The 20720-nt window shown below is 35.1% G+C and overlaps 2 protein-coding genes across 3 annotated transcripts in view; one reads left to right on the top strand and one right to left on the bottom strand.

Moving 5' to 3' along the window:
- The first annotated feature begins 1883 nt into the window (after positions 1-1883).
- Positions 1884-7670, top strand: LOC118799473 (HIG1 domain family member 1C-like). The gene is made up of 4 exons (XM_036559367.1): positions 1884-2014; positions 2882-2982; positions 5849-5983; positions 7187-7670. The coding sequence occupies exons 2-4, from the start codon at positions 2895-2897 to the stop codon at positions 7243-7245; spliced, it is 282 nt and encodes a 93-aa protein (XP_036415260.1). The 5' UTR covers positions 1884-2014; positions 2882-2894; the 3' UTR covers positions 7246-7670.
- A 5279-nt stretch (positions 7671-12949) lies between these two features.
- slc11a2 (solute carrier family 11 member 2) overlaps positions 12950-20720 on the bottom strand; it is a 28343-nt gene continuing 20572 nt past the window's right edge. Inside the window, exon 16 of one of the 2 annotated variants that reach the window (XM_036559365.1) lies at positions 12950-13887. In XM_036559365.1, coding sequence (XP_036415258.1) covers positions 13810-13887 — 78 coding nt within the window. In that variant the 3' untranslated portion in view covers positions 12950-13809. The remainder of the gene's footprint in view (positions 13888-20720) is intronic. The other variant, XM_036559364.1, reaches the window with a different exon arrangement.

Here is a 20720-nt window from a genome sequence, read left to right as displayed (position 1 = left end):
ACAGTCTTTTACAGAAAGAAGAGTCAGTATTGTTCCACTCAGCACTGATGGCTTTGAACAGCTGAAAAACATTGCTGAGCTAGTTTGAGTTTGATGTGAGACAAAATATTCTCTATAGGGTTGAGATCTGGACCAGCCAAAACCATCAGTAAGCACTGATTTTATATTTTGTCCTATATTTTTGCCCAGGAGTATCTGCTTAATTATCCATTGTGCCTGGCAGTTTCACAATTTCTGTGTTCCTTATTTTTTTGGAAGCAAAGCCATAATTGCTCCATACATTTTACTTCTGCCTGTGTCATGAAGAACTGTAAGTTATTTGTTCTACAGCATTTATTCGCTGGGTTAGTGTATAAGGACTCTTATTGTAAAGGCGGAGGCTGTGTTTATGTGTACATCAGGGGGAACTGAGAATGAGTCTAGAGCCGATGGTTGAGAACACACACACACACACACACACACACACATATATATATATATTATATATATATATATATGTATATATGTGTGTGTGTGTGTGTGTGTGTGTGTGTGTGTGTGTAGTGCTTGGATTCCTTGATTGTGACAAAACAAGAGAACAGTATTATCACTAAACAGTTTTAATGCTAAATTTCACATTCATAAATCAAAATTCTCCAACTCATACATACAGATATTAAGTAATTTGAGCAGAACCTGAAGCTAATTAGCTTATCTAACAGTAGAAAAGCTGTTAAATATTTATGACTATTTGCAACAGTAGCAGTAATGTTAACCAAAAAAGTTAACTGTAGAAAAACAGAAAGATACAGATGAGTTTGCATTATATTTTTGGAAATATTTAATTACATGATTAATTTACATTTTTAGCCATTTAGCGCCTGCCATTCACTCTCATTCATTGAGGTCCCTCTTTGCGCCCTCTAGTGTTTTTTGTTTAATGGGGGCAGAGTGGTCAGCGCGCCCTGTGCTGTTTGCGTTCAAAATATATGTTTTACTTAACTATTTATACGTATGTATATATAAGCTTGAGAGGTTTTGCCAAGGCATTGTGATCACAGCGCCAAAACAAATGAAAAGGCGTTTCTGGAAAAGAGTCCAGGTACAGTTTACATCACCTTAAATGTTGACACCGAAAAGGATTTATGGAGATAATGTAACCAATCAGCACTCATTAGCAGAAATGCTAACCAATCAGCACTCAGTAGAAGTTATGCTAACCAATCAGCACTCAGTAGCAGTAACGCTAACCAAAAAAGTTGCACAAAACCTGTTCCCTGTAGAAAAACGGAAAGTAACAGGTACGTTTGCATTTATTTTACGTAGGTTAACAATGTACTGGAGGTGCTACATAACACGGGTTGTACAGCATAATGTGCTGCATCTCCATCATATTCAGTGATACTGGGCGCTACATCGCTGTTCTTAATTATTAATTGACAGTAAAAGACAGAAATACATTTTTTTCGAGCGTTTTCCCCAACACAGACTACAAATGCTGTCGCGCTGATGACATCACTCTCGCCCGTCCCGCGAATCGACGCAGGCACTGAGCCATGGGATTTGTAGTTCAGTTTTGTTTTAATCGTCACAGCTCCATGGTTCAGAAAATTTTGCTGCTGTTATATTGTTTTCGTGGCTAAATTACTCTTTCACAAACGGTCAAGCTTTAAGAAATGTTTAATCCGCTATTTTATGAATTACGATGGCGAAATAAATGGCTTTATTAGGGTATTAAATTATGCATTATATTACAATCGTTCTTTATTCAAATCTTGCTTCAAATAATCAAAACATCCAAGCTTTTTCCTAATAAAGCTTTAAACATCTACCCAACACATTCTTATCTAAATACAGTGGTAAAAACAAAGGAATGATCATTGATGAAACTCCGTTTCGCCCAGCAGGTGGCGGTAATGCAACGATTGTCGGTTTTTCTTGAAGAACAAGAAGAACCTCCTCTGAACCTTAGCAACATCTGGGCATTTGTGGACCACCGCAGAACTTCTAAATAAGAGAGCGCGACAAAACACTGGTAACGTACATCTTTGACGACTGTTTTCTAAAACAACCTCAGTCATGACAGTCTCATTCATTTCTCTCTGTTTTTGGTTAGCTTGGTAGCTAAAATTAGCTAAATAAACAACTCCACCGCCAGCGCTTAATCAGCATCAGTTTTATACATTACAGCAGCTTGCAGGACTAACAGTTAACTTAAGTGATATTAACGTTCTACAGTGAGTAACCCCAGGCTAAAGTTATCTTCTATTGAGAATTTTCCGATCCACCTTAAATGGAGGCGTCAGAATGTAACTGCCGCACCATTTAAGGTGGAACGGAAAATTCAGGCTCGTGAAGGTTGTATTTCCTGGTCGAGGAAGGTCATATCAAGTAGTTTTGCTTGTATCGATAGTGTTGTTTATGGTCCCGCATAGCACTTTTTTAAAAAAAGGGTTCTTCTGTTGTTACAATGTCAAGCCTGTAACAGTAGAAGGACCCTATTTGGTGCTGAACAGAACAATTTCAAACAGCTTCTGTACAGAACTATAAACGACACATCTCCATCAATCTGAAAAAAAAACATTTCACTATGCAAAGAAACATTTAAGCATAAAATAGTTCTATATAGACGTCATTTTTAACGGCACATGCAACGTCAAAGGGGAACTCCAGTAAATTTTAGAAATTCCTGCATAATTGTTTACATTTTAACTGTTTAGAGTTGTTCAGAGTGGTTTGGTCTAAAACGCTCCATTCTGGAGAAACGTACTAAGTCAGAATTGGTCATAGTGGAGGTGAAAGATGGAATTATGCTAAAATTTTGACAAATCAGTTGAATTCCCCTTAAACTTCTTCCTAGCTGGAGTGTTTCTCATTATGATCCCCACTTTCTTCCCTACAGAAAACAGAGCAACATGTGTGCCGACAGAAGCTGGTCAGCCGAAGAGGAGCAGTCCTCGAAGTTGGTGCGGAAAGCGAAAGAGTCGCCGTTTGTGCCAATCGGTGCGTAGAGGAATACTTGCTATGTAACTGTGAAAACTATAGTGTTGTGCTTTAGGATTGTGGTGGCATAAAAGGGCTTTTACGAAATCGAAGCAAACGAGACGATTCAGAAAAAGACTTGATTTTTCGAATCGTTGGAATCGTCACCCAACAGTGACATCTGGCGGCCAAACGGTGGTCAATACCCGAGCGCGTTAGTGGAGTGGAATGATTTTACTCAGAGCAGCTTTTCGTTTGTGAATCTGCTCACAGATCAGTAGCTAGTGCTTCTCCCCCGAAATATGAGAAAACATTCTGAATGTTTTGAAACGTTTTAACGTAATGTAGCCTCGTTCAGACTTTTCCACCCTGATACAGACCCTGAAAAAGTGTATGAAATACTGCGGTTTAAATCGAATTCGTCACATAGAGTCACTGTTTCAGGTAGACTGTGTACCTGATCATAACAGACTGCAGCACCTTTTACAGTCATTCAATATCAGCTGTAATCCACCCATCTGACTCATTGTGTACATTTAATACAGGCCACAACAGAAACAGCTCCACGGCTGTGCTTTTAATGATGAACTTCTCTCTTATTATGTCTGAACTGTTACCTACACACTTAAAAATGATGAAAGATGAAACCCTTTCATGATGCAAAGAACCAATTAATTAGGCAAACTGTTCTTTGAGTGTTCATGGTTCCATATAGAACCACTTTCTTTACTAAAAAAACATTGAAGAACCCTCTTTTTTAAGTGTGTAGGTTACAGCCACGTAAAGAATGTAGCTCCTCTATTAACACTTTCTTTTTAGTTCTTTAAGGTATTAAGAGGTTAAGCGGTGAGATACAAACAGAAAAGTACTAGATAATTATTTTGGGTAAAATAACAGTCTGTCTAAATTACACTGAATTGAAACAGAGTGATTCAGAGTGGCTTGGAGTGAAATGGTTCAGATTTCTTTACAGTGATGGTGATAGGAACCAGGGGTCGCCATGACACAAATATAGATATTTTATTTACTATCCAAAACCACCAGTGAACCTACACGTGTCTTCTGAGTTTTATATGGAATGTTAACGATGGGAAAATAGTGGAAAATCTGGAAATAACAATTTCTTTGGGGACTGTTTTGCCTCACATGTATCCCTCCACCATAAATGAATTTTAAGTTCTCAAAACTATCATAAAACAGTGTCTCAGACATCAGGCAGTGTATTCATAACCATTTCATGGAATAACTTTCTGTGAGGGAGCTTTTAGAGGTGGATGTCTGTTTCCTATCACCACCAATGTGAACAATTCTGACTCAGTAAGTTTCTCTAGAACAGAGCGTTTCACACCAAACCACTCTGAATGACACTGTTTACATCATAACCATTTAATGATGCTGAAAATTTAGAAAAAACTGGTGGAATTCACCCTTTAACCAGGAAAGTAAACCAGAAAAGCAGGTACTGGTTAGTGCTGTGGGCTAAAACAACAATACAGAGATTGTAAGAGTTTTGTATGGTATTTAATTGTTAAAGAAAGCATTGATTCTTACTGTGGCAGATAAAAATATCTGTTTATATAGTATGATATGTCGTAGCCCAGTGTAACTGATGCACACCTTTCTGTCTTTACTGATTAAAGCTTTATATGTTCTTTGGTACTGCAGTAAAACACCGGTGGGTGTGGAACTGGAACACAGTGAATTTACTTTACAGTTTAATATCAGAGGCTCTTTTAAATGCTATAACATGTACAGCTGGTATCTAATCTTCAACGAATCTAATCTGCTTCTAAAAGGCTTCGCACTTTGTGCCACTTTTCTAGCTCTGGTACCAGGAAGAGTTTCTGATTTACTTTCCTGCTTAAATGTGTGACGTTACATTAAAATTCAGCTTTTAAAATTTGTCTTTTTTCAGCTTAATAGCTAGAACCTGTTTGGCCATTCAGTCTAACTTTGTACACCCTTAAAAGAGATGATTCTTAAAGGGTTTTTCTTAGTAAAGAAAATGGTTCTATAGAACCATGAACACTTAAAAAAAACATTTTTGTGATTAAAGGGTTCTTTGCATGCTGAAATGGCTCCTCAGATTGATAAAGAATGTGTTGTAGGTAGTTCTATATAGAAACTTTTTTGAAAAGGGTTCCGCTATTGTTACAGTTTCAAGCCTGTAACAATAGAAGAACCTTTTTGGTGCTATATAGAACCATATACAACACATTCTCCATCAATCTGAAGAACACTTTAATGATGCAAAGAACCCTTTAATCATGCAAAGGGTTCTTTGAGTGTTCATGGTTCTATATAGAACCATTTTCTTTAGTAAAGAACCCTTGAAGAACCATCTTTTTTAAGTGAGTAGAATGTCTTGGAGTTTATCCAAGTTACACAAAATTATTACCTACCTTTCAAAAAAAAGGTGGTTCACTCAGAGAAGCATCTGCATGCTTAAAGGGTTCTTTGCATGGTAAAATGTTTCTTCAGATTAATACAGAATGTGTTGTATATGATTCCATTTAGCACCAGAAAAGGTTCTGCTGTTGTATACAAGCTTCATAACCTTCTGTGGTGCTAAATGGAGTCATTTCTAACAAGATTCTGTATAAAACCATATACAGCACATTCTCCATCAATCTGAAGAACTATTTCACCATGCAAGGAACACTTTAAGCATGCAAATGGTTCTTTGAGTGTTAATGGTTCTGTCTTTACTAAAGAACTCTTGAAGAAACATCTTTTTTTTAAGAGTGTAGTACTTTGAGTTTGTACTCTTATCTGGTTAAAACCTACAAACAGACAGAAAAGTGATGATCTTGTTCTGTAGGTTCTTTTCTGTCTCCAGTGTAAATCCAGGGCCTTTTGGTTCATATGCATCCTGAATGTTCTGCAGGCATGGCTGGGTTCCTCGGAGTCGTTGCGTATGGACTGTATAGGCTGAAAGCCAGAGGTGACACCAAAATGTCCATCCATCTGATTCACATGCGTGTTAGAGCACAGGGTTTTGTGGTCGGAGCCATGACGCTGGGTAAGAGCTGTTATCTGTCTCCTCATTTTGCAGTTTTAACTCTTAAAGTTGACCAAAACAGTCTTTTTTACCTTATTAGTTTGTTTTCAGCGTGAATCATCATATCATACATCATTTAAAAGACTAAATTCTTGTTTTCTAACAAAATGTAATGATTTTAGCCCTGCCTGTCAATTTTTTTGATGACATCTCTGTGCACCAGTGGGCAGGGTAAAAAAATATAACTCAATAATATGAGGTTTCACCTCGCCCTCCCATCTTAAATCAAATAAACTGTGTTGTTTCTAAGTAACTGGTTTGCATAAAATGGACTTTTTCATTTCAGTGAATGACAGCTGTTAATTTTGATCCAAAGAGAATTCCATTCCAATTACAAAGCCAAATTGCACTGAAATGTTTCAGTTGTTTCACCAACAGTTCTGGGTATCAGGATTATATCTGGATGAGGCCACATAAAAAAATTCAAGTGTAAACACAACCAAAACATACTTAAGACGGATACAAATCTGATCACTCAAACCACTTCAGGAGGTGGACTGAGACACATTTGAGCCACATGTTATAGCAGCGTAAACACATCCGTCTCTCCAAGAGACATTTGACAACCAAAACTCCTCCCTTTGTTTTTTCCCATGGTTGGGAACAAAACAAAATGCTCAGCAGCAACATGGACAGACACGACTGTACAGAACACACTGCAGACAAAGAGACTGAACAGTTGGTAATTGGTTGCCAAGTAACGAGTGAATTTGCATATTCCGTCCCACAGCAATCATTTTCAGTCTCATTAATCTGTCCGCATTGGACTACTAAGTGTAAATGCATGTGGCTAAAATCTTTTCAGGATACAATCCAGATACTGGACACATGAAGTGACCAGGTTTAAACAAGGTCATAGATGTACTGGTCCTGTTGGTGGGGGAACAGAAGTCCTAGAGCTTAATTTGCAGATAATCTTAATTTAATCACAATTGCAATATTGATCAGAAAAATCACAATTTGATATTTTCCCCAAATCGTTCAGCCATAGAGGAAAGAGAGCTGTACGACTGTTCTTTTCATTTTACAAGGCATAGTAATTCAGTGGTCATGTGATCAGCTCGAAAGCAGGACAGTTGTGCGTTTCCACTGCAGGGATGTGAAACGCAGTATTTCTGGATGAGCAGATCTTTGTCACTCAGGTTGTTTCTTCCCGTGTTCCAGGTGTGATTTACTCCATGTATAAAGAGTACCTGGCCCCGAGAGATTCTGAAGAGAAGTGAGCTGGGAGTCACTCTGCAGAGCTTCTGAAGATCTGAAATAGTTTATCTAGATTTGTTCACACAGAAAACAACAGGAAGCAGTTAAACTGTTGGACAGTAAGTGCAGATGACAAACGGGAACAAAGGCACTACAACCTGACTACCATTAGGACCAGGTGGTGTTAATTATAATTATGGTTATAATTATTTATAGTGATTAGAACTATTTTAATGCAGATTATCTTACACATTTGGGACATCATTTTCTATTTATGTGAGAGTATTTCGTTTCTGAAGTATATGTAAAGTATATATTGTATGTGCGCTCCTGGTCAAATGACATGTTTTGGTTGATTTTAAATAAAGTAAAAATAAGCTCTACAGGGAACACACGTCTGCACAGTTTAATGTAATATTACTGTTTATTTACTCAATGTGACATATAGGAAAAAATAAAACAAAATGTGGCCTGTGGTATATATATATATATATACATTTTTTTTTCAGTATTTTAAATAGAAAATTGAGTAAAAATGATTATATTTGTGTTCTCTGTAGAGGATCTGTTTACCTATTTTCACTTCAGCAAAACATGTCATTTGACCAGGATTGTTCAAACTTTTGCTTACATCTTTTTGTGAGCAGCACTTTATTTACTAGTATTCATTGATCCAACATTGGGGGGTGGGGGGTAGGGGTGGATTTTGTATTTTTATTTCGGATTTTGTTTTAAAAACTCTTAAGGCTATCGTTTCCCACACACTGCCAAACCTACACTTAGATGTTCATTAAAAAACATAAATAAAGACATACAATATATTACCAAACAATACTTAAGTGACAGTAATATTTACAGGAAAACAACATCATGATCACTAAAATGGAATGTTCTCGATGACTCATCAGTTTCTGATTATACAAATAAAAACTGAATATTGACACACTGAGTCTGGTGTAAACGGGCTTTGTATTTGAATATTAATGTGAATATAACTCAAATAATATACAGGTGCTGTACATGCAGCCCTGACTACATCTGTTTTCTAGCTGTCGATCAGTACACCAGCTGATCAGCAATTATGTGGTAAGGCAATAACTACAGGGGAATTCCACCAACTTTTCAAATTCCCTGCATAATTAAACGGTTAAGATGTAAACAGAGTCATTCAGAGTGTTTTACATTTGGTCTTATCTTGCTATTTTTGTCCACGTATAATGCTTGTGTGGTTTTATGTATCAAAAACAGTCATAATTCAGTTGTGCATGTCTATTTTACAACCTCTCATCCCTTAGAATTAAACAGGCTATTTCTGTACCTGTGATGTTAAGACTGACAGATGTAAATAAGCTCTGTTTGGATTGGCTGCCCTGTATTGTGCCTCATTCTTATAGCTTTAGTGAGAGTGGGCTGAATAGGGTGGATATAGATGGATTTTCTTGACATCACAAAAACAGTAAGTATAAACAGCTTAATTTCCATATATGGACAGTATGGACTGTTGAAGTGAAGGGATGTTTTACAGCATTGAACAGTGTTTACATACAACTCATTTCATAAACAAAAATTAAGGTAAATTAGATTTTTTTGTGATATGGGCCCTTTAATGTCTCTAAAAGCTCCCTCACAGAAAGTTATTACATGAAATGGTTATGAATACACTGCCTGATGTCTGAGATATTGTTTTATGATAGTTTTCAGAACTTAAACTCCATTCATGGTGGAAAGATACATAACATGCAGGGTGTTGTGAAAACTTAGTATTTCATATTTTCCATTATTTTCCCATCATCAACACTCCATATAAACTCAGACACGTGTAGGTTCACTGGTGGTTTTTGATAGTAAATAAAATGGCTATATTTGTGTTCTAGTCATGGCGACCCCTGGTTCTTATCACCACCACTGTAAAGAAATCTGAACCACTTCACACCAAACCACTCTGAATCACTCTGTTTACATCTTACATGCTCAATTATGTATAAATTAAACATCATTACAGTTAAATGTATTGGTTTTGTTTGTAATGATCAGCATTACTAATATCTACTTGGCATTTCAGTGTAATTTAGACAGACTGTCATTATCTAGTGTTTTGGAGTGTGTATCTCACCCCAAACCTCTTAACACCTTAAAGATCTGTAAAAGAAAGTGTTCATAGAGGGGTTACATTCTTAGACAACATTTTTTAAAAAATCTGCTTTAAAAGATACAAAAACAGTTTATTCTTTGCATAAGAAGTTCGTTCTCTCATCTACACCTTATCATCAGCATTTCACATAATAAGCAGTGTTTGCACTTATCTTTTATCTGCGGGTCACTGATCCTCCAGCACGTCACATGTCAAGTGTGGATAATGGATGTATATTTAGCACTAATTACATCAATTATCAGTCTTGAAGTTGCGACACACAATACCAAATAAAACTGAAAATAAAAAAACATTATAAACACAAAAAAGGAAAGAGAAGAATGACACTTCTTCATTCTCAGCAGTTTAATAAGAAGGACAAAAAGACACCGCCTAGCTAAAGTATTTGGACAGTGCTTTGTGGCTAATTGTAATTACATAATGAGTTGAACAGAAATAAATTGATTAAGTTCTCCTAAAAGGCTCTGCAATCATTCTGTGGCATTTTTCATTGTTGTAATGTTAAAACGAGAACTAATTTGCAAATAAAGATTCATTTGATCTCCAATTAGAGATAAAGTCCTAATACCTTTGGAAGAATGGTGTGTTTTTCTTAAAGCATAATGAAATAGTATAAAAATACAGCAAAATACCTCATTGTTGTCTCAGTGTGAGACAGTCATTCTTTTTGTTCTCAGCAGAGTGCCAAAGAGCTCCGACTCATTCAGGTACACACTTCAAATTGATGATTCTTCAAGGGTTCTTTAAGAAAGAGAATGGTTTATATAGGACCATGAACACTCTAAGAACCTTTTGCATGATTAAAGAGTTCTTTGCAAAGTGGAATGTTTTTTTCAGGCTGATGGAGAATGTGTTGTATATGGTTTTATGTAGAACCTTTTTGAAAATGGTTCTTCTATTGTATACAATTTTGACATCGTAACAATAGAAGAACCCTTTTTGGTGCTATATAGAACCATTTTCAAAAGGGTAGGAAGAGGCTGTTCACCATGCAAAAAGTTCTTTGAGTGTTCATGGTTCTACATGGAACCATTTTCTTTCCTAAAGAACCCTTGCAGAACCATTTATTTTAAGTGTGTAGAGCTAATAATAATAATAGTAGTAGCTTTTATAAAGTGTAATTCTTTAAAAATTACATTTTATGGGAACATCTTATAACATTAAGGCAATAGTAAAATAGAAAATCAAACATTTGTCAAGCAAAAACAAACAAAACTGCAGCAACCTGGAGTTAGAAGGTAAAGGATTTCTGTTTTCTGACAAACATCAGTGAATCCCTCTCAGTTCAGACTGATTCGAATAAAGGAATGAGATGGTAATAAGAGGCTGGAGGAATAAAGTCTTTTCAGACTAACTCAGAGTTTAACATGAGGTTATTTGTGTCACAAAGGCTGAAATTTCAGTAACACTACTGAAGGTCAGAGTTCATGAGGCTTCATAAACACCTACATACAGCTGACACAGACTGACAAACACTTAAAAAGACTTTTTTTGGGCTGCAACAGCTAATTGACATTATAATGAAGTGCTTCTACATATAAAAGCTAAAATAAATTACTTTAGTGGTAAGTAAAGTGCTTCAGTAAAATATACGCTTAAGCACTGACGATATTCACTATATGAACAGAAGAGCATGCTGTGGCATAATTTATCATAACGATAAATATCATATTGCCCAAACCAAATTCCCCTGCAGTAAAGTGTTACTGAAATTTTGAACCATTTCAACCAGTATATACATTTACTGTCCATTAACATGTTCAGTATGAGAAAATTCTATATATCAGTCATTAGACGGAAGATCTAGAACAGCTTTTCTCCCACAACGCCTCACTTGCATCAAATTGCTCACATCCAGTAATAATTACAATAAAAATAATGATAATATCAGCTCACTTACAAAATACTGGCACAACAGTCTTAAGCATCACTGTGTAACGACCCCATAATGACATCTAACAATAAACAGAGTTTTTAATCAGCTTTGCTGTAGTTCTGTCTCATAATAAGGCATCGTATAGAATATATATATAAGCCATAAGGCTCAAAATGTACATTTTTTATATACAGGCTGTGAAGATGTAAAGAAGTATGTTTATTTTAGTGTTTCAACAAAAATCCCAAATATTTAACTTTTCAGCAAATACAGTACTGTGCAAACAAAGATGATGTAAAGCTGTTATTTGTTAAAAAAGCACAGATATTAGAATCAATACAAATAGTTCTAATTGTTCTGTGTTTGTTTAACTATTTTCAAATCTCGAGGAAGAAGCCCTGTATTACTGGACATATCATCCAATATCCTAATTCTTCTAATCAATACTTCATTACATTAAATTAGGAGACTGAACTGAACAAATCCATGTCATGGGTGGGGCGCAGAAGAACCAAACTTGTGGTTTTCTAACTTACATATTCATAACTTTACTGAAAACAGCACATTCTGATTATTATTATTATTTACATTATGATTAATTGTGTTTATTCTAATGTTATGTGGCATTTTTACTGGTTAAAACGCTCACTGACCAGATAAACAGTTTTAAACCTTTTTTTGCACAGTACTGTATCTGTTAGATGAGTGGAAGCGTGATCTGTTCAAGCTAATAAAGAACCTGTTTTTGCACCAGACTGATTAGGAACATGCTGTTCAGTAAGTCAACCAAGTCTGGGAAACTGTCTTACAGAAATATGTCTGGATTAACTGAAATTATTCCAAACTTGCTGTGTATTTGTGCTGGATGTGCTGCTAACTAGCCTGTATGTGTGTGTATTACATACACTGAAACTAAAGCATCAAACAGCACCATTGAAAATCAAACATTTACTTGAATTAAGTGCTTCTACATATAAACACTTAAATAAATTACTTTAGTGGAAAGTAAACTGCTTCAGTAAAATATATATTTAAATTACTTTTTTTGCATCACGAGAAGAATTAGAAAGTTCATAAACTAATGTTTTAATAAAGCAGCTACTAAAACAACTTATAGTTTACAAAAATGATTAAAAATGGTAAAAACAAAAGTTAGAGACCTTTCATTTATTTAATTTCCAGTCAAAATGGCCATTAAGTCCACACTATTCATTTTTCAGCATCAGAAAAAAGCAGAAGCTTCAACAGCTAAATCTAATCTCAGCTGTTGGAGGGTTCAGTGTGTCACTCTTTACCTTTATTCCAGCTTCCACTCTTTTCAGGAGACTCACTTTCAGTTTCTCAAAGAAATCTGCAGACACACCTCCAAAGTTCAGTCTTAGAAGTTAGAGGTAATCAAACACATTCAATGATGTTGAGGTCTGGACTCTAGTCTGGGTGGTCAGTCTATTGTTCAGCTTCTTTGTTTGATGTGTCTGTCTCCTTTTCTCAGTGAGGTTCTTCTTGACAGCTACACATCTTTTCAGACCCATAGCGTTGAGTTGTCTTCTCACAGTGGAAGGATGGACAGAAACACCTGTGGATGTTTTCAGATCTGAAGCAGTTTGATTTTCTCCTCTCTCTCTCGAGGATGAAGGCTTTAAGTGCTGTCTATCTGATGGGGGCAGTTTTGGTGTCAAGTCTTCCAGGTGGTTGTTCGGAGTCTCATTTTCTCTGTAGATTTTAATCCTTCAGTTTTGGAAACTCAATTTCTTTTTGACTTTCTCCTCCATTAAGTTAATTATCTAATATCTAATCTCCTCACAAACATCTCCTGAGCGATGTCTAACTTGAACTTAAAGGCTGTTTTGACTGGAAATGAAACCCGTGAAGGGTCCCTGACTTTTGCACAGTACTGTGTGTATATACAGTAAAATCACCAAACGTGGAAGTGCGATTGGGATCAACTGGTCATTTCAAAAGACGACTTCTGCGCAACATTTTAGAGGTTGATTTTAAACAAGTGCTCTTAAAATAGACATGAAACCTACTCCTCTTTTGGAAGCAAGACAAAAGTTCATCACTTCAGATGAGAACAGAGGCAGTTTTGGGTTGGTCCTTGGTTGACACTGGAGGTTAAAAAAATGCCAGTTTTCATGAAAACCAAATTTAAACTGTTAAATATCAGTATTTCAGTGTTATGATGGTGGTTTGTTCTATTATTATTACTACTAATAGTATTAATAAAAGCAGATGCTGGTAACAGTCGCTATAATGACTCTAGGTCTCAGACTAATAGAACTAGTCAATTCTTAGTGAGGGAACTGAATCGAGTTCATACGATGAGTGAATCAATAAAAACTCTTAAATTATCTTCACTTAAACAGATGACATCATTATCATGTCATTCCCAAACAGGAATACCGTAACAGCTGCAATCTGCAGTTTCACCTGCAAGGTCACTTTAGAGCGGACACAGCAGCTCAGGGTGAGTTCCAGTAGTCGGTCCAGTCCAGTTTCCTCATGTACTGGGACGTGTACATAAAACACCAACAAAAACAAAATGTTCCTTACATTCTGTTAATTCTCCTCTAGACAGTCACCGTCCATGTTATTCAGCAGGTAAATATCGATGTGGCGAGCCTGCCCCACCTGAATCTAAGAGAAAGAGAGGGCAACATTACAAATATTGCGTACAACATTAAATAAAGCTAGTGTTACAAAGGTAAGTGCTGCTCCACATTTCCCTACATTCGGGTTCTTTTTGACTGCAAGTTCCTAAACGTACTTCTGATCAATGTGCACTGTTGCGTTTTGTTTTGGAAGAAAATGTCTTTACATTAACTTAGAAAAAAAAGAAAAGAATGTTTTTGCCCTCTCCTGTAAAGAGATATTTGTTTTCCTTTGGACAGCAATGATGTGTTGCTATAAAATGTGTAGAAATCTTTCACTGTTAATGTGCAAGTTACCCACTAATACCGGAGAACACAACGTTCATTGTTACCATAAACAATCTGAAAGGCTGACTTGTCAGACCACAATAAAAATTTCCATTGAGCAACAGTCCATTTCAGATGAGCTCGAGCCCAGAGAAGTCAGCGGTGTTTCTGGACGTTGTTCATGTATGACTTCCACTGTGCAGAGTACAGTCTTAACCTGCATTTGTGGATGCAGCGACAGATGGTGATTATTGAGGATGGTTTGTCAAAGTATTCCCGAGCCAATGTGGTGATGTCCACATTAACGTTGTGCCATCTCAGGGGTCTGTGAATCTTTCAGTGAAATGATATAATTTTATCATTTTAATGATATTATTCTTAAATCATTGCATTATTCACAGACACATTATTTGTGGCCATCTCCACTCATAAAGGACTCTTTCGTGGATGCTCCAAGCATGATTACATCACTGGTTTAAGATGTTTTTTGAACATTTCACAATGTGTTTAGTCTTAAATTCTTTAGAACATGTTGCAGGCCTTAATTTCAGAATAAGCCTATATTTACAAAGAATAATGAAGGTAAGTGTTTTCTTCTAACCAACATGTTCATAACTCTATTGAAAACAGCACTTTGAGTACTGACTACTGTATTTATGTCTATTTGTATATTTATTCTAATGTTAAATACTGTTTTTACTGGCAGACCAACCACCCAGATAAACAGTTTTCTTGGACATTTGATTAAAATATGTCCACTGAATACTAATGACTAAAGATACAGACTGCATACAGATGTCATTTGTCTTTTAGGATCGTTAAATCATGGCGATGTTTATAAGTAACTAATAACAAATTATACTTTAAGTACAATGTTGGTTCCAGGTCTATTTTGATCTTCAAATGTGTGCAGTTGGAACTACAGGACCAAGAGAGCTTCAACAAAATTTGATTTTAACAGAAATTTCCCAAGAATGCTTTTAATAGCTTTTAACATGTTTCTGTAGAGCTTGTTTGGAAAGTCTGCCACAAATATATAAACAGTTTCCTGTGGTAACATTATCAAGCCCTCAGTGAAGTGAGTGAATTTCATTTTACTCAGCCTTCAGCAAAACTCTGACCAACATTTTCATTAAACTGCATCAGAATTTTATAGACATGCGAGTCTGTGATGAAAAACATTAACAATGCACCACATGCATTTTCACTGTAATTCCAAGCCGTTTGGAATCACTTGTCATTAACTTTTAGTGTTATACATCAGCTATACACTATATACAATAATAACTTATACAATGTAGATTTAAATCTTATAAATTAGACACCAACAGGTGTGTTAGATGCTCAGTAGTTGTTCAATATTTCAAGAAATATTAAGAATTTTCAGAAGAAAACAAGAAGTTGATAAATTATAAGAAACAAGGTTCTTTGGTGTGTGTGTGTATATATATATATATATATACACACATATACATATACACATATACACATATATACATATATATATATATATACACATATATATATATACACACATATACATATATATATATATACACATATACATATATATACATATATATATATACACACATATACATATACATATATATATACACACATATACATATATATATATATATATATATACACACACATATACATACATACATATATATATATATATATATACACACATACATATACACATACACACACATACCATGACACCTCAAAGAATCATTTTAATGCACATATAGTCCTTTGCATGGTTAAATGGCTCTTCTCGATGATGGAAAACCTGATTGTTCATTAAAGAAACTTTTTAAAGTGGTTCTATACAGCACAAAAAGGGTTCCACTATTGTTACAAGTTATAGAACCTTTTTTGGGTACTGTATAGAAATATTTTTGCTAAGAGTCTACTGTATTGTTCAGGATGACCAGGTTAGAATCAACATAATGCTATCATAATAAGAGTCCCATATTATTCTGCTTTTTAATGTTTGTTCAATTAACTAAACACTAAAATATTTATTTAACACTCTGAATCAGTATTAATACTACTGCTATTGCAATGGAATGGCCAATAAACACTGAATAATATGCACCTAAATGAGTGTATATGTTATGTAGCTAAAATTTGCAAAACAATTTGTAAAAAAAAAAAATATTCCAGATTCCAAACTTCTGAATGCTAGTGTATTTCTGTGGTTTCTGTTCAGGTTCTTAGGTGCTTTTTCTGATTTTTCTCATCAGGTCCTATTGTAGCCACTTTTTATCTCCTTTTATTTCTGTTTTAAAATTAAAAGTAGATTCTGCAGACACAAAATCTGTATCATTCAAGAATCAGTATTTATGAATATGATAAATATAATAAATTTAGACAAAATTACAATTTGAAATGGAAAAAACTAATCATTGATCCTCTATAGCATGGATAAAACTACTTTATCAAGGTTTTAAAAACAAACTAAACCCAGATAATTATAAACACCAACATACACCTGTTAACATTAAGCCTTAGCCAACTACAAATCTGCTGTTCTTTGGGTGCTCCCATTCTTTTAGGTGGGATTAAGGTACTAGATATTAAGAAATATAGTAATAACCCATAAATGCAATGTCTGTATTCTGTATTTTATTACTTCACTTTAACTTCAGACATTATTGTTTTAATGAACAGATTCAATAAAACAAGAACTTTGGCTCATAGAATGTAATTGTTTTACTACAGTGATGAAACTGTACATGTAATATAATGTGCACTCAACATGAACGGATGAAAAACTGACACTAGATCAGTACATCAGGAGGCATCTGCATGTAACAGAACCTTTGCATAGTTTGCAATGATAAACAGATGAACTTATAATGAGAACTAAACTGAAGTTACAAAATAAAGTGGATAAAAATTAAATCAATAGTTATAATTTCAAAGAGATTTGTCAGATTATTCTAACTCTCAAAATGTTCACATTTTCAAACAACAGAACATTCACAGTCTAGACTTTTGGACCAAATGACATTTTTCCCCACATAGAGAACAAATCCCACATCATCTACAACAGTGTCAAAACAAATCAGAGTTTTTACCACTAAAAATAGCAGCACTTTTAACTTGGCTGCAGCTGCGCTTGAGCCAAATTTTCCAGGCCATTAAAGTTAAAGCTATTTTTGGTGCATTATCAAGCACAAGCTGCTGCTGCATTTTGGTCACACGGTCTGCATGTATTACATTACATTTAGGACTTAAAGCATTGTGATAGAACCAGGTAAAATAAATTAATGCTATTCAAACAGGAGAATACAGCAAGTCACAGTTTTTCTGCATTATAACAACAAATTTTCATTAACACAACAGTGGGCGGAAATGTTATATATTGTAAATAAACAATTTTAATAAAAAAAAAATGCTGGTGTCAGTCTAAACAGGGCTGAGTATCGAAACCTTTATAATGTTGACTAAATTACTTCAATCCCTAAGCATGCAGTAGCCAATCAGCATCCTTGTAACAAAATCTAGGCTGCTGATTGGCTGTATGTTCCCTATGCATGTTATTAACATCAGTATTTCATGATTTCTATGCAGTCTAAAATTATACCCATCTTCAGCACCTGCGTTAAGCCACACCCACTCTGTCTATTTAAAGGTATCGAAAACAGCATCGTTCAGATACAAGTATTGACGCAAGACATACTGTGTCCTAAACTGTATCTTCGCCACCTTAAGGAAGACCTGGATGCAGTTTGAACATGCTGAGAGATGTTTTGAGGGTGTATTTGCAGAAAAGATTCGGGTGACTATTGACTATTCTAGTGTTAGCAATGAAATACCAAACACGTCTCAGCTGGTCGACTACATCTTGGGCAAATGGAAAATTTTGAACATTTATTGCTATGACAAACCATTCCTTTAACTTTTTGATTTTCTAATATATTTTAAACAATTTTGGACCAATTCTGTTGGTTTCAATTCATTTCAGTGTGACTTGAAGGCGGTGCCTTGAAATAGTGTTATGAGGTTTTGATCTGATGGTGACAATATTGAATGCATCACAGTACAGAAAAGCTAATTTTGAGATTTGTGAAAATAAAAATAACAGACAAAAAACAAAATAGACATCAAGGTCATCATTTCTAGCACTCTTAAATTAACAAATTAACATACAATTAAAGTAAAAATGACCAGTGTAGATGCTACAATGAAGTACAAAGCTACCAGAACTACATAAATTAGAAATCAGGATTATTTCAGACACACCATGTAAATCCAAAGGCACTACATGAAGGGCCAGCATGTGAGGTCATTATTATCTCTGTGAACCAACTGTGTTTCATATTTAGTAGTATTTTAAATGAGGAAAAAATAACAGCAGATCATAAAGGAATAATTTGAGGGAGCTGATTTATCAGATACACATAAAAAGTTATATTTTCATCTGACAAGTATCAAGTAAAGGCTGTTATTATTGTAATTAATAATATTGTTATTATTACTGACTTTTAATCTTCTTTAGCTCATGCAAGCCCTTGTTCATCATCTTCTTGATTTACTACATTGTGGATGGAAACAGGAAGAGAAAGTGTCCTGTGTTTTATGAAACTGCACTTATGGATGCTGTTATATTTTCACTGTGATGAAAATTTCCTTACAAAAAAGAGGTTCTGTGTCTAATTAAAACTGTAATTCCTGTCTAAATTCTCTGAGAGTTTGCTACTGCACACTGTTTAGTTATTTATGTACCAAAAAAATCTGCTGACAAACACTGAACCTTCAAAATAAAAAGTCACTCCTCATAGGTATCGAGTAACTGAGTTAGCATTTTTGATTTCCCAACTTCCCTAAATTCACAGTTATACCATAAAACACTCAGTGGACCATTTAAAATGTGATAGAAATCATCCTGGTTTACCCTGTGTTCATCCAGTTAAGCTTGAGCCAAATAACTGCTTTTAACAAACTAATAGGCTGTGCGTTAACTTAGCACACCACAGCTTAGCACAGCACTGTAAGCTGCAAGGCTAACTTAGCATCCTAACAAGCAGTGAAAGCTAATATTCACCTATTAACACGATACAAACTTCAGTTTAAGTGTTCAGCTGTAGCTTATTTACCTCAGGTTTTCAGTTAATGCTTTGATACTCTACTGTGAAGCGAGGCTAATGTTAACTTTCACTTCATGTTAGCAAAGTCTAGCATTTAGTACGATGCCAACAGAGTTACTATCACTGCACATTTACCTCAATAATGCTGTTTTACTGTGTAATACCATTCAAAGTGACTTTAGAGACATACATACTTTAAATATACACACTTAAAAAGATGGTTCTTTAGTAAAACCAATCGACCATGAGTTCTACGTAAAACCACTTGGTTAAATGGTTCTTTGCATGGTGAAATGGTTCTTCAGATTGATGGAGAATGTGTTATGAATGGTTTTATATAGCACAAAACAACCCTTTTTTTGTGGCATATAGAACCATTTTCAAAAAGCTTCTATATAGAACCATATACAACACATTCTCCATCAATATGAAAAACTATTTTACCACGCAAAGAGCTACCAAAGCATGAAATGTTTTAATAGAACACATGATTCTATATAGAACCATTGTCTTTACTAAAGAACCATCTTTTTTAAGAGTGTACATGATAATCTTCCCATGCAGCTCTTATCAGAGGCGCTTACAGGAGTTTACCTGCCATAAAATGCTGAAAAAGTTCAGGTTTAACCCCTTAAATGGCCAGGAGCTGCCGGCAAGTCCAAACTTCTGATTATCTCTCAGCATAAGTGAATGGTCAGGGTGTAAACTAGTTCATTTATCCTACATCTCAACCCTTTAATTATGGAGAATTTGTGAAATATTGGAGGAATTTCCCTTTAACAATAACTTAATTTAAATTGCTTCCCATGCAGTTACAGAATAATAAGGCATATTATGTAATAAACGTGAAAAGGTCCCATAAAAATGTGAAAAGGTTAAAAAAAAAAATAGATTAATGATTATCCTTCAGTGAACACCGCAAGCTGCAGATGTGATGAGTACAAAAGGGCCCATATCAGGGAAAATCAAATTCAAATATGGGAGTCTGGTGTAGTGCGTACTGTAAAGTTTCAAAGCATACTGTTCTCTCACCATTACATACAGTCCTTATAGGGACACTACGCTGCAAAAAAAGCCTGTTTTTAACTTTTTTTTGTGATGTCATATATCCTCCTATTCAGGCTACAGTGATTTAGCCCCACCCATTCACACTGCAGTTATAAAGAGTCTGCTTCTTGAATGAGCCACAATACAGGATAGCTAATGAGAAAGGCGTCTCAGTCCGGGTAGTGTAACATTCACACTCTTTACATACTACATCAAATTTAAAAAACATGAAGACAATTTGGTTTTCCATGATATGGGCCCTTTGATTTCTATTCTTATATTTTCATTATTTTTTTTTTTGGTTAAATTTAGCAAACGACATAAATGAGCCTTTTTGTCCTGGCAACGACTAAAAAAAAACAGTTATTTTGTATTAAAATGTGCAGAAGCGTGTTCT

Source organism: Colossoma macropomum, unplaced genomic scaffold, assembly GCF_904425465.1.
Source record: "Colossoma macropomum unplaced genomic scaffold, Colossoma_macropomum, whole genome shotgun sequence".
Lineage (NCBI taxonomy): Eukaryota > Metazoa > Chordata > Actinopteri > Characiformes > Serrasalmidae > Colossoma > Colossoma macropomum.
Note: the sequence above shows the minus strand (reverse complement) of the source record. Positions and strands in the feature narration are given on the sequence as shown.